The following is a 13586-nucleotide window of genomic DNA, read 5'->3' as shown; positions in this document are numbered from 1 at the left end:
GGACCCTGACCTGACTGAAGCCTCTGTGTCGTACTGCAATAGAAACGATTGATAAATAATCACTTTGTTAAATTATGTACTGCTTAGTTATGATTAAGGCTACCTTTTAGTCATGGGTATTTTTGGTACAGGTCATGGGCAGTAAATAAAAATTCATGACCCGTGATCTGTCCATGGCTTTGTACTATATACTCCTGACTAAATCTTGGGTGCTCTGGGACAGGGAGCGGCTCAGCGGCACCGTGGGTGCTCTGGATGGGGGAGTGTGTGTGTGTGTGTGGCCCGGTGGCACCACAACTGCTGATGGGGGTGGGGGGCAGGAGAGCGCCGGGCAGCAGCATGTGGCTTGGGACCCCCGCTGCTGTTGGGGGAGGGTGGTTTGGGGGCTGGCAGGCTCCCTACCTCACTCCACGTGGCTCCCCGGAAGCAGCAACATGTTCCTTGGCTCCTAGGTGGAGGTACAGCCAGGGTTTCTCCATGTGCTACCCCTGCCCCGAGTGCTGGCTTCGCAACATCTATGGGCGGGCAGTGCGCAAAGGTGCCTGGCCATGCCTCTGCCTAGGAGCCGAGGGACATGTCGCCGCTTCTGGGGAGTCCCCTGAGGTAAGTGCTGCCCGGAGCCCTCACCCACTCTCATGCCCCAACCTCCTGCCCCAGCCCAGAGCCCTCTCCCACATCCAAATTCCTGCTGCTGCTGGGTCGGGGGGGTGAGGTGGCCTGAGACTGCCCCAGCAGCGGCTGATGCGGCTGGCCCAAGGGCTGCCCGAGCTGTTCAGGTGGCTCCTAGGCCAGCCGCTGCAGATGTCACAGAGGTCCTGGAAAGTCACGGAATCCATGACTTCCATGACAGACTTGCAGCCTTAATTGTGATTGGATGAGATGACAAATTCCAGTGCAAGAGATTCTATTGGCAGATCTCCTGTTCAAAACTTTCAATAATCTTTTAGATTATTAGTATGATGCAAAGGAGCCTAAAAAGATGTACAGACAAAAAACAAGAGCAAAAATTTAGGCTGTTTATGAGAAAAAACTTGCCAATAGTGAAATGTTTCTGCTGTGGCATAGTATTTTTAGGGAGGTAGTGGAAATCTCATAATTTGGGACTTTAAAAATTGGATTAGATGACTAGGAAACATGGTGTAAGGAACAAACCTTCATTGGCAGGCATTATCATGAATGTCTTCCTTGGAGACCAGGTTAAACTAATATCAGTAATCTTAACTTTTAGTTTTCTTTTTCTCTCTTTTTTTCACCATGTATCATACTGAATTCATCTCCCTACTTGGTGTTACTGTGTCTTCTCCTTTTAGATCCCAATTCAGCAAACCATTTAAGCACATTTTAAAGTCTCATTGAAATCAATGGGAGTTAACGCAAGTGCGCGTAACTGCTTTTCTGTATCAAGGACTTAGCTGTTGTTTTAGCTAAATGTAAAGAGTAAGGTTATTTACTGGTAAATTAGTCCTTTCAGCCCCTTAATTCTTTTGTTGCTCTTATCTGAACTCCCTCAATTTTGTCAACCTCTTAGGGCAGAGCACTTGCGGATGTAGAGCACTGTGAGTTAAACCAGCCCTCGGAGAGCGCAGTAGGGAAAGCACTGCAGTCTGTCCACATTGTCAGCTGCAAGCGCACAGGTGTGGCCACATTTGCAGCACGTGCAGTGGCATTGGGAGCAGTGCATTATGGGCAGCTATCCCACAGAGCACCTCTTCCCATTCTGGTGCTGTGCCTTGTGGGAAGGGTACAGGGCATTCTGGGTCCTGTCCCAACGCCCTGTGATGCATTGCTTCGCATCCCAGCAATCCCTGTGATTCGGTCCACATTTGGTGCCATCTTTCAACGTTTTTTGTACTGCACGCTCTGTCTTTCCTTTCGTTCTGCGGGAATGGATCCTGAAGTGCTGAGGAATATGCTGATGGGTCTCGCCAGCATGTCACGTTTGGCAGTAGAGTTACTCCTTAAGCTACAAAGTGACAGTGAGGAGTCTGATGATATTGCCTCTCGTAACGCATATGATACGAGATTGCTTGTGGCATTCACAGACATGCTCAACACCAGGGAACGCCGCTTTTGGGCTCGGGAAACAAGCACTGAGTGGTGGGATCACATCGTCATGCAAGTCTGGGATGATGAGCAGTGGCTGCAGAACTTTCGGATGAGAAAATCCACTTTCATGGGAAGGTGTGATGAGCTCGCCCCCACCCTCCAGTGCAAAGACACAAGATTGAGAGCTGCCCTGCCAGTGGAGAAGTGGGTGGTTATTGCAATCTGGAAGCTTGCAACTCCAGACAGCTACCGATTGGTCGCTAACCAGTTTGGAGTGGGAAAGTCGACCATTGGAATCGTGTTGATGCAAGTTTGCCAAGCCATTAATCACATCCTCCTCAGAAGAACCGTGAGTCTGGGTAACGTGCATGACATCGTGGCTGGCTTTGCACAAATGGGTTTCCCTAACTGCTGAGGGGTGATAGATGGGGCGCATATTCCAAATCTGGCACCAGCCCACCTAGCCTCTGAGTACGTTAATTGGAAGGGGTATTTCTCTGTGGTTCTCTAGGTGCTTGTGGATCACGGTGGGCATTTGATTGACATTAACACAGGCTGGCCTGGAAAGGTGTATAACTCACACGTCTTTCAGAACACTGGCCTGTTCAGGAAACTGAAAGCCAGGACTTTTTTTCCTAGACCAGAAGATCACCGTAGGGCAAGTTGACATGCCCACTGTGATCTTTGGAGATCCTGCTTACCCTTTAATGCCGTGGCTCATGAAACCCTACACAGGGAGCCTTGACAGCAGCAAGGAGTGGTTCAACAACAGGCTGAGTCAGTGCAGAATGACTATGGGGTGTGCTTTTGGCCGTTTAAAGAGCCACTGGTGCTGTTCGTATGGGAAGCTGGACCTGGCCCATGACAGCATCCCCATGGTTATATCCGCGTGCTGTACCCTCTATAACATTTGTGAAGGGAAGGGTGAATGATTCACTCAGGCATGGAACTCGGAGGTTCAACACCTGGAGGCTGAATTTGAACATCCAGAGAGCAGGGCTATTAGAGGGGCCCAGCGCGAGGCTGCAAGGATTAGGGATGCCTTGAGGGAACAATATGAGGCTGACAGCCACCAGTAATGTTTGGTGCCCTACATAGGAGTGAAGTACAGTGGTTCCGATGTTATTAGGAATCTGTGCTTGCTACACTGGCTTGCAGTGCCTGTTGCTTTCCTGGGCTAAGGTATCTTTTACTTAATGCAATAATAAAGATTGTTTTCAAAGCCAAAAATGTGATTTATTAAAAGAAAATTAATTTATTGAAAAGAAACACAACTGCTTGGGAAACAGGGAAAGGGGGTGGGATGGGGAACGGTTCAAGATTTGTGTATGTCCTGTTCTCATACTCAGCCTTCCTGTGTGGAGTGCTGTGCAATGAGTGCTGCACTTCAGGCTGGCTAAAATGCATGGTGATGGGGGTTGAGTGCAGTGGATAAGGGTTGTAGTGGTTAATCTATAGATGTTGGAGGCAGCTGCTGGCAATAGGAACCCGGATGTTGGGGAAAGTGGGTTGGAGGTGACATGGGGACACAAGGGAAAGAGTTTGGGGACAAGGGCTGGGGAGGGAAGGCATGGTAGTGCTCCGCCTGCATGGCTACGAGCGTCTGGATCGAGTCCGCTTGACGCTCCATAATGCTTATCAGCTGCTCCGCGCTTTGGTGCCGGCGCTCTGCATTCTGCTGGCCAAACCTCCTTTCACTCCCCCTCCACTCCTGCACTTCTTGATTTTCGTCAAGGGACTGCTGCATTACTTTGTGCAGCATGTCTTCTTTGCTTCTACATGGCCTCTTCCTAATTCTTTGGAGTCTTTCGGCCGGTGATAACACAGACCGCTGAGATTCAAGGTTGCAGCTGTAAAGGCAAAATGCAGAACTTAACAGAGGTGGCATTGTTCACACCAGACAGAGCAATGATTCGCCCACACTTAAAACAAGCACAGTCTAAACAATAGCAGAATTTGCCTCTCCCAAAGTGAGCACACACAACCCAGAGGAGCCCCAAAATGGTGAATAAGCACAGGGTCGAGGGGGACTGATTGTTTCACTGTCGTACTGTCTTTTGGGGTTCTGTGCCTTGGGGAGAGCCAACAGCTGCAGGAGCCCCTATATTGAACACTGTCCCCACATTTTCTACAGGAGTTCGTCCGGAAGATATCTCACTGCTGAGGGTGACCTGGGAAGCAAGGGAAGGTCTTCTGGGGGGAGGGATAGCTCAGTGGTTTGATCACTGGCCTGCTAAACCCAGGGTTGTGAGTTCAGTCCTTGAGGGGGCCATTTGGAGATCTGGGGCAAAAATTGGGGATTGGTCCTGCTTTGAGCAGGGGGTTGGACTAGATGACCTCCTGAAGTCCCTTCCAACCCTGATATTCTATGATTTTACTATAATGTGGCTTCCGCCCTGGCCCATATGCAGCTTGCCTGTATGCAGCAATGGTTCCCCCACCCCTCACCGCACAGTGGCGCGGACATGTTAGCCTGACTGGGACAAGGGGTACAGTAGCGCTCCCAAGGAACCTGCACAAGCGCACTGCACAGCTTCTGCATGAGACCTTTGAAGAGATTACTGAGGCCAATTACTGTGATGTGAGAGAGCACATCAATGTCCTATTCCACATCTAGGCATGCATGGAGCCCTAACCCTCGTTGCCCCAAGAACCCGAACCGAATAACTTCCTTCCCAAAATAAAAGCCACTTACCGGGTAACTCCTCTGGTGTTTGTCCTTCCCCAAGCACCGGCCACTGCGACTGGCTACCTTCCTCCTGGCTTGAGAACAGCTCCTGGCTGCATGCATCTAGGGATGCCGGGGTGTCCTCTTCCTTGTCAGCACCCTCGCTCCCACTTTCCTCCTTCTCCTCCTCCTCCTCCTCCTCCTGCCTTGTTGAACTGGACTCTGAAGTATCCATGGTGGTCCTTGGAGTGGAGGTGGGGTCGCCCCACAGTATTGCGTCCAGCTCTTTGAGGAAACGGCAGGTTGCAGGGACAGCACCGGAGTGGCAGTTTGCCTCTAGGGCTTTGCGGTAGGCATTCCACAGCTCCTTCACTTTAACCCTGCACTGCAGTGTGTCCCGGTCGTGGCCCCTTTCCATCATGTCCCTTCATATCTGCCCAAAGGTATCATAATTCCTACTGCTGGAGCACAGCTGAGTCTAGCTTCCTTCCCCCAAACACGGATGAGGTCCAGCACCTTGCCATTGCTCGATGCTGGGGATCGCCTGGCGCGTGGAGGCATTGTCACCTGGAAAGATCCGCTGAGAGCACTCCACCCCTTGATGAGCAAACAGGAAGGGGATTTTCAAAATTCCCAGAGAATTTAAAGGGCGGGTCTGACAGTTGGTCACCTGAGGGGAGGGCAGTAGAGTTCAAAGTGATGACCAGAGTGGCTAGAACAGGCATTGTGGGACACTTCTGGAGGCTGATCAGAGTGCACTAGCAGACCAGGGCATCCACAGTGGTGCTGCGGCGCTCCCGCCAGTGCGCACCAAGCTTTATGCCTCTCTCGGAGGTGGATTACCAGGAGCGCTCTAGCCGTGGAGTCAGGGTGCTCTACGTGCCTTGCCAGTGTGGACGCATTGTGAGTTTGGGCACACGGGGCTGCTTTAATTGCTCTAACTCACAGGTGTAGCCATGCCCTTCGATCATATGAATCTGAGAAATGAATACAATCCACAAGCAATTATTTTTTGCCCCCGTCTTCTGCCCTTTATTTTCTTGCTCCTGTTTCTGATCTGTCTAGGACCTCCATAAATTATTTCTTCATGGTGTTTGCAACTCCACTCGGTCAGCGTGGGGTGAGGAAGTAATTTTCCTTCAGGCCAGACTGGTGGAGATCCTGGGTTTTTTGTCTTCCTCTGGAGCATGGGGCACAGGTCACTTTCTGGTTTGAAGTAGAATAAATGGAGGATTCTTTTTAACGTGAAGTCTTTAAATCAAGATTTGAGGACTTCAGTAGCTCAACCAGAGGTTATGGGCATGCTACAGTTGGGGATTGGTCTTGTTTTGAGCAGGGTGTTGGACTAGATGACCTCCTGAGGTCCCTTCCAACCCTGATGTTCTGTGATACAGGAGTGTGTAGGTCAGGTTCTGTGGTCTGCAATGTTCAGGAGGTCAGACTAGTCAGTGGTTCTCAACCAGCAGCCTGATCAACACACGTGTGGCCCATATGACATCCTCAGGGCCATACAAATAGTATATATACTGTGTGGATGTGGCCCACAGGACACACACAACTGCATATGTGGCCCGCAGTGGTAAATAGGTTGAGAACCGCTGGACTAGATGATCATGATGGTCCCTGGTAGCCTTAAAGTCTATGAACTCTTCTCTGTGATTTTCAGTAATGTGCGGTTGATATCTTCTACCATATTATAAATGAATATGTTAAATAAGACTGGTTCCAGCAGTACCACGTTAGAAGCGTTCCTTAGCTTAAAATGAAATAACTTTGTTTTATCATTACCAGAACTATCTAAAATTATTCAAATGAGAAATGGGTCTTTCCTTTGAAAACTAAAACTTGTATGAAAAAATTGTTTTTATTAATTTTCTTGGGGTTTTATGAAATCTGGAAAAACTTTCATTTTCAGTTTGTCCCTCCTCCTTCCCAACCATCCTGTTGCTGGAACCCTGCAACCTCCCTATACTAGAGTTAAGGGGGACTGGAACTAAAGGGGATTGTCTCCCTATGTAGCAGATGTTAGGACCCCCAAGCCACCTTCTGGATTCCTGAGGGGATGCCTCCACCTAAATTCACTTACAATTCCTGTTTATCAGGGAGCTCTATCTTTTCTGTAATGAGTATCTGCATTGGACATGTGACGAGCCTGCTACCTTCTGAATTGCAACATCTTAATCTAACCTCCTTACCTACTTCACTGGGTCCATGACCTGCTGTAGAGAAGGCAAAAACTGCAACCCTCCTCAACCAGTTTGGGAGTGAGGGAAATATTCTTTCCCAGCCTCCTCCCCCTCCCCCCCCCAGGTGATTAGTGCAAACCCACAGCAGATCATAAAACCTGGTTCTACTCTGCTCCCATGTGTGGGAGGGAGAGCTGCTGATCAGTGTTTGAGAGAGAGTTCCTTTTGGTGCATATGGTGGGTCAGTGTCCCTCCCTGGTCCAGCCATGTCCTGTTCCACTCCACTCTGGTAAGTCCATCGCATTTCTGTCTCCCTTGTACCCCAGATGTAGTAGGGACCTTTAAAGGAACCTTGTCCTCTTTTTTTTTTTTTCTCCTGCTGCCCAGACAAGTCACTGTATTCAGTTCTGGTGAGCACATTCTTAGTCACTTTTCAGAGTACGACTGCACTGAAAATGAATGTTGTTTTTGTGGATGATGCCTTACTCCCTGGCAATGAACCTGTACAAAACGGTCATAGCAACGACTAACTTTAACAAATGATGCTATATCCAAAGGGGAGAAGGTGACTAGATAATAATGCTATCTGATCTAATGCTATAATGCAGGCAAGTTTCTTGTGGTACAGAAGAATTAAATTTAAATTCTAGAACACAGTAAAAGTAAATGTTTTTGCAGTTATGTCTATACAAGAGTGAAAAGCTTTTTTGTTTTGCTTTTTTTTAAGCAAGTGGCACTATTCATTACTTTGATGCTTTTAAGTAAAATTCAGAGAGCAGATTTTGCTTGCTCTGCATTATTTCACTTTTTACCTCAACTTATGTACATTTCGTTTTGTTTGGAAAAAGGGAATCCCTGAATTAGTGCACCTGATTGATTGCAAAATTAACAGGGTACTCCTCCTTAAATAGATTTTAAAAGGATATCTTAATTTTAAAGATCCTGTTTGGCTCTCTTCATGTTTGCGTACTGCTAAAGTTTGATTAGGGTGAACAAATTAAATTATAGCGTAGGAATTCAGTGTGCAAATTTTGGTGGCCCAGGTATACTTAACTCTTATGCAGCACTCTTCAACTTTAAAGAAATTTTTAAATAGTGGCTAATCTTTAGAATCCTTAGTATTAAAAAGTCTGTGATATCAAAGTTGTTAAAGGAGTGCTAAAGCATTTTAGATCACAGTTGTCTCTGTATTCATTTAAAGTGCAGCTGCAGAAAACTAATAAAATGAATCTAATTTGCTTGCACTCTGCTCTTTTAGTTCTGGTAAAAGGACATTGCTGCTTTTACCAGATGTCCCAATTGCTTTTATGCAACCATGGAGTGAAGTGTGTTTTGGGCAGGTAGGCTACTTATTTGTTTACCTCGTTTGGAATTTGTACTATTTGCTATGATGTACATGAACTCTACTATGATTAATTGCAAAACAACTGTACTGTATTTGTCTTTGTCTTTAACAGAAGGGGACAAAATAATTTGCAGAAGATTTTTGACTGAACAAGATATTCAAGGAAGGAGAGAAAAATGCCGAAACCAGTAAGTGGATGCCTCCTTGCTCTTCTAGAATTTGACATAATAGCCATAACGCTCCCTGGACTAGGAGTACTTGTGGCACCTTAGAGACTAACAAATTTATTTGGGCATAAGATTTCGTGCGCTAAAACCCACTTCATTGGATGCTTGCGGTGGAAAATACAGTAGGAAGATACATACACAGAGAACCTTGGCCAAACCGGACGGTCTCTACGCAAAAGAATAAATGGACAAAAATCATATGTCAAGAATTATAACATTCAAAAACCAGTCTGAGAACACTTCAACCTCCCTGGTCACTCAGTTACAGACCTAAAAGTTGCAATTCTTCAACAAAAAAACTTCAAAAACAGACTCCAACCAGAGACTGCTGAATTGGAATTAATTTGCAAACTGGATACAATTAACTTAGGCTTGATTAGAGACTGGGAGTGGATGGGTCATTACACAAAGTAAAAACTATTTCCCCATGCTAATTTTTTCCCCTACTGTTACTCACACCTTCTTGTCAACTGTTTGAAATGGGCCATCCTGATTATCCATACAAAAGTTATTTTTCTCCTGCTGCTAATAGCTCACCTTAATTGATCACTCTCGTTATAGTGTGTATGGCAACACCCATTTTTTTCATGTTCTCTGTGTGTGTGTATATATATATATCTTTCTACTGTATTTTCCACCGCATGCATTCAATGAAGTGGGTTTTAGCCTATGAAATTTGTTAGCCCAAATAAATTTGTTAGTCTCTAAGGTGGCACAAGTCCTCCTTGTTCTTTTTGCTGATACAGACTAACACAGCTACCACTCTAAAACCTGCTCCCTGGACTGTGATCTTGTCAGATCTCATAAGCTAATAATCAAGGTTGGGTCTATTTAATACTTGTATATGGGCAAGCGTCCAAGATAGAAAATCTAGGTACTTCAAAAAGTGGTGATTAGCATTTAATTTTGGGAGGCCCTACTCTCTGACAATACTGAACTAACATTGCAGCACGGTGTTAGGGGGAATTGTGCTTCTGGAGTTTCTATATTTCAGGTGAAACATAATGGTGAAAAGTGGCTGCAGAGATGCACTTCATGCATCTGATTCATTGCCTGTTTAAGTCAGTGGAAGTACTTCCACCGTCTTAATGTGTATTGGATTGACCCTGTGTGGGGGCTTGCAGGGAAAGACTTGCTTAGCTGAGCAGTGATAACAGTCCCTATGGTCGGGGGTCGGGGGAGTGATGAGTAACAATGTAATGAAACTTATGTGTCAATTTAGAATGCCATGGCCTCCACTGCACCATGGGACTGGCCTGGATGTCTTTTGGCTTGACTCCTTGGTGGAAATAACTTGGATCTTATTTGTGGTTTGGGACTGTAAATGTGAGAGGAAGACAAAGCACACACTTTTCATAGTCTGATTAGCGCCTCATTTGCATTGAGGCCAGGTCTCATCCATGTTCCTGCTGAGAAGAGGGACACAAACTGGTTAACCCTTAAACTTCTGCTTCCAGAAAGGTTCCAATATTATTTGAAGAGAATATTATTGGGAGAATATTACTAAGCCACTGAATCACTCTGCCAGAGCTTTAGTAGGACCGTAAGACTCTCCTCTACCATCCATAAAGTGGCTTCTAGTTGTCCCTTCATCCTCCAAGTTTCATTGACATGGAATGGCCTGTTTGCTTATTCTCTGTATTTAATGGGAGCTTGAATGCTATTTCTGCCTTGTACTCAGCCACTGGAATAAATAATTTTGGTAATACCTAGCCCTTATGTATCTCTGTTGTTCAGTAGCTCTATAAGAAATTTTGCTGTTGGTTCAGACTTGTCAGTATAAGGAGATTGTTTTCTTTTATGGCTACACCCTTTCCATTGGAAGCTGTGTGTTAAATGTAGGAAAATGCCACAACACACGGACTTGTGACCCAGTGAGGCTTGATTCTCTTAATAGGGTTTTCAGGAGAGCTTCCCAACTGGGTGGTGGGGGTTTTACTGGTCCTTTAAGACTGAGGAGGGAAGTCTCTGGGGCCATCCTACTGCATTACAGGGATTTTTATGCAAACCCAGATCCATGGAACAACTAAAGCAACTGGGAGGAAAGTGCCTTGAGGAGAGCCCAGGCTGCTACCTCTGTCTGGGGCGTGAGACCAGAACCTTGAAGTTTGGGTGGGCAAGGCTCCCTTTTACCTTGGCTAGCCAGAGAGAATCCTGGGCAGTATAGTCCCAGGGCTGCTGGGAAGAAGGGAGGAAGTAGGCTAGAAACTGCTTTCTTCCTTCATAGCTGAGACTGGAGGGAGTTAGAAGTGCTGGCACTCTCTCTCAGAGACCAGGAAAATTTGAATACCAGATCACAGAGAAGAATCTGGACTCCTGTTAGGGAGGGGTGCAATTGTTTTATGGGAACTTTTATACAAAACTTCTCAATTTATTGTCTTGGCCTTTGCCAGCTGACCTCTGGGGAGAATGTGAAATCCATGGAGGAATACCAAGTGAAATAAACACATTAGGGAAGGGAGTTACAGTAACTCCTCGCTTAACGTTGTAGTTATGTTCCTGAAAAATGCTACTTTAGGTGAAATGATGTTAAGTGAATCCAGTTTCCCCATAAGAATTAATGTAAATAGGGGAGGGTTAGGCGCCATGGAAATTTTTTTTGCCAGACAAAAGACTATATATATGAGCAATGATGATTGGGAAGCTTGGTTGAGATGGTCAAGTCAGGGTGGAAGAGGGTGGGATATCTTCCAGGGAATGGCTTACTGCTAGATGATGAACTAGCCCTCGGCTGAGCCCTCAAGGATTAACACGTTGTTAATGTAGCCTCATGCTCTACAAGGCAGCACGGATGGAGGGAGGGGAGACAGCATGGCAGAGAGAGACAGACACACCGAGTATGTGGGAGAGAGACGCGCATTGCCCCTTAAAGTATGCTGACCCCACTCTAAGTACACTGCCTTTTTAAGTAGACCAGCAAGTTGAGACAGCACCTGCTGCCTGCAAGCTCCCTCCTTTGTGAGCCCTGTCGTGTTTTCCCTCCCTCCCCCCCCCCACTCTGTAGAGATGGGGTAAAGGAACGGGGAGAGGGGAACACCCTGATATTAGCACCCCTCTTCCCCCACCCCCTTGCACAGCAAGCAGGAGGCTCCCTGGATCAGCTCCAAGGCAGAGGGCAGGAGCAGCGTATGGCCGTGAGGGGAAGGACAGCTGAACTGCCCGGCAGTTGATGGCCTGCTGGGTGGCTGCTGAACAGGGAACTTAGGGGGGCTGCAAGTCCACCCTGGTTCCAAGCCCCCACCAGCTAGCTCCAATGGGTTGCTCTTCCTGTAAGCAGTGGACATAACAGGCGGCTGCCAAACAACATTATAAGGGAGCATTGCACAACTTTAAACGAGCATGTTCTCCAACTGATCAGCAACGTAACAATGAAACAACATTAACTGGGATGACTTTAAGTGAGGAGTTACTGTACATGACTGTATTTTGAAGAAATCCACTGGCATTACCTTCTATAAATGCCATCAACTGCACCTACTGTTAATAAGTAATGCAGAATGCAGGACCACACTTTCACACAGCATTGAACAGCATTATGAGACTTATACTATCTTCCCTCAGGCTTTTCACTGGCTGCTTTTGAAGTGGTGGATGGACTTTTTTAGTTGGTCCTTTTTTTTTTTTTTTAAAACGGCCTGACTGGCCTAAACAGTGGTTATGTTCAAGACTTGTCTTTATGAAAATATATACTGTGACATCTACTTCCTTCTAGGAGTCCTACTGTTGTGCCTGGGGTTAGAATGTGATTTGTGTGTTTCCCTGTGGCCAGTCCTAAGCAGTGGAAGGACTCTCTCTCTCTCTGGGCATCTGCCTCATCTCATCTCTCAATTTAAAAACAGCCAACTAACAGCCAAATAACTATTTTTTTCCCAAGTTCATTGTGAATTAAATCCTTGTATGGACCTCTTTTTTTTCATGTAATGGGCTACTCTAACTTTTTATCTGTTCTGTATTTGTTGATTTTTAGTTGTAATGTATTTTAGACTTAACTCTAAGCTGTGACTGGTGCCTTAATTACTGTAGAGCAGGGATCTCAAAATCAAATCACCATGAGGGCCACATGAGGACTAGTACATTGGCCCTAGGGCTGCATCACTGACCCCTTTTAATACAAAGTTACAAAAGCCCCCCTCTGCCCCCGGCCCCACTCCCACTCCACCCCTTCCATGAGGCCCCACCTCTTCCCCACCCCCATTCCAACCCCTTCCTGAAAGTCTCTGCCCCAACTCCGCCCCCTCCCTGCCCCTATTCCAACCCCTTCCCCAAATCCCTGTCCTGGCTCCGCCTCCTCCCCTGAGCATGCCAAGGCCCCGCTCCTCCCCCCTCCCTCCTGGAAAGTCCTAAGCACCGCCAAACAGCTGTTTGGTGGTGGGAAGTGCTGGGAGGTAGGTGGAGAAGCGGGGATGTGGCGTGGTCAGGCGGGGGGTGAGGGGCGGGGGGGAAGTCGGCGCCTGTGGCGGGCCACAGGAAATAGCATGCGAGTGGCATGTTTGAGACCCCTGCTGTAGCGCATCTCATGGGTTGGCACTTAATGTTATAATGAGAGAGCACTTTGATAATACGATGCTATAGCTCTCTTTTTACCTGTATTACTATGACTGTTCTAGCTGTTGTCTTTTTTATAATGTCTTGGTTGGAATGTGAGTGGTCTAATGTGTAGAATTCAGATGATCTAACAAATTCTTGTAAAGTGTGAGCCTGGGCAATATAACACATTCATTGATATCCTTTTTTTAGGTGAACCTTCATACCAGTGTAGAATAAATTTTACCTTTTGATCTTGGAATCATCATGAAGCTCATATACATTGTTTCAACTTTGAAAGACTTAGTAGCAAAGACCTCTGCCAAACTGTGTTTGGCTTCAGTGTATTAGCCTGCTATAAAGAAGTATTTTATATTTCACTACTACCTCTAACACAGCTGCAGATCACAGTGAAATCGAGAGAGGATCTCAGTTTCACTATTTGTGTTTAGATGGAAAATAGATCAGGTTGGCTGAAATGTTGAACACAGAATCCAGCTGGCAGTTTTGTATCACAGATGAATTTAATAACAAAACCTAGCTTCATAATTCTTAAGACTTTCTCAATACTAAGTCTCCTTCTGGGATCA

General features: G+C 46.4%; 1 protein-coding gene across 1 annotated transcript in view; it reads left to right on the top strand.

Annotated features, from left to right (window-relative positions):
• Window positions 1-13586, top strand: part of RDX (radixin) — a 93823-nt gene that overhangs the window by 15034 nt on the left and 65203 nt on the right. The window contains exon 2 of the mRNA XM_077808999.1: window positions 8358-8433. Within this exon, the coding sequence (XP_077665125.1) occupies window positions 8422-8433 (12 nt within the window). The 5' untranslated portion in view covers window positions 8358-8421. The remainder of the gene's footprint in view (window positions 1-8357; window positions 8434-13586) is intronic.

This window comes from Eretmochelys imbricata, chromosome 1, assembly GCF_965152235.1.
Source record: "Eretmochelys imbricata isolate rEreImb1 chromosome 1, rEreImb1.hap1, whole genome shotgun sequence".
Taxonomy (NCBI): domain Eukaryota; kingdom Metazoa; phylum Chordata; order Testudines; family Cheloniidae; genus Eretmochelys; species Eretmochelys imbricata.
Note: the sequence above shows the minus strand (reverse complement) of the source record. Positions and strands in the feature narration are given on the sequence as shown.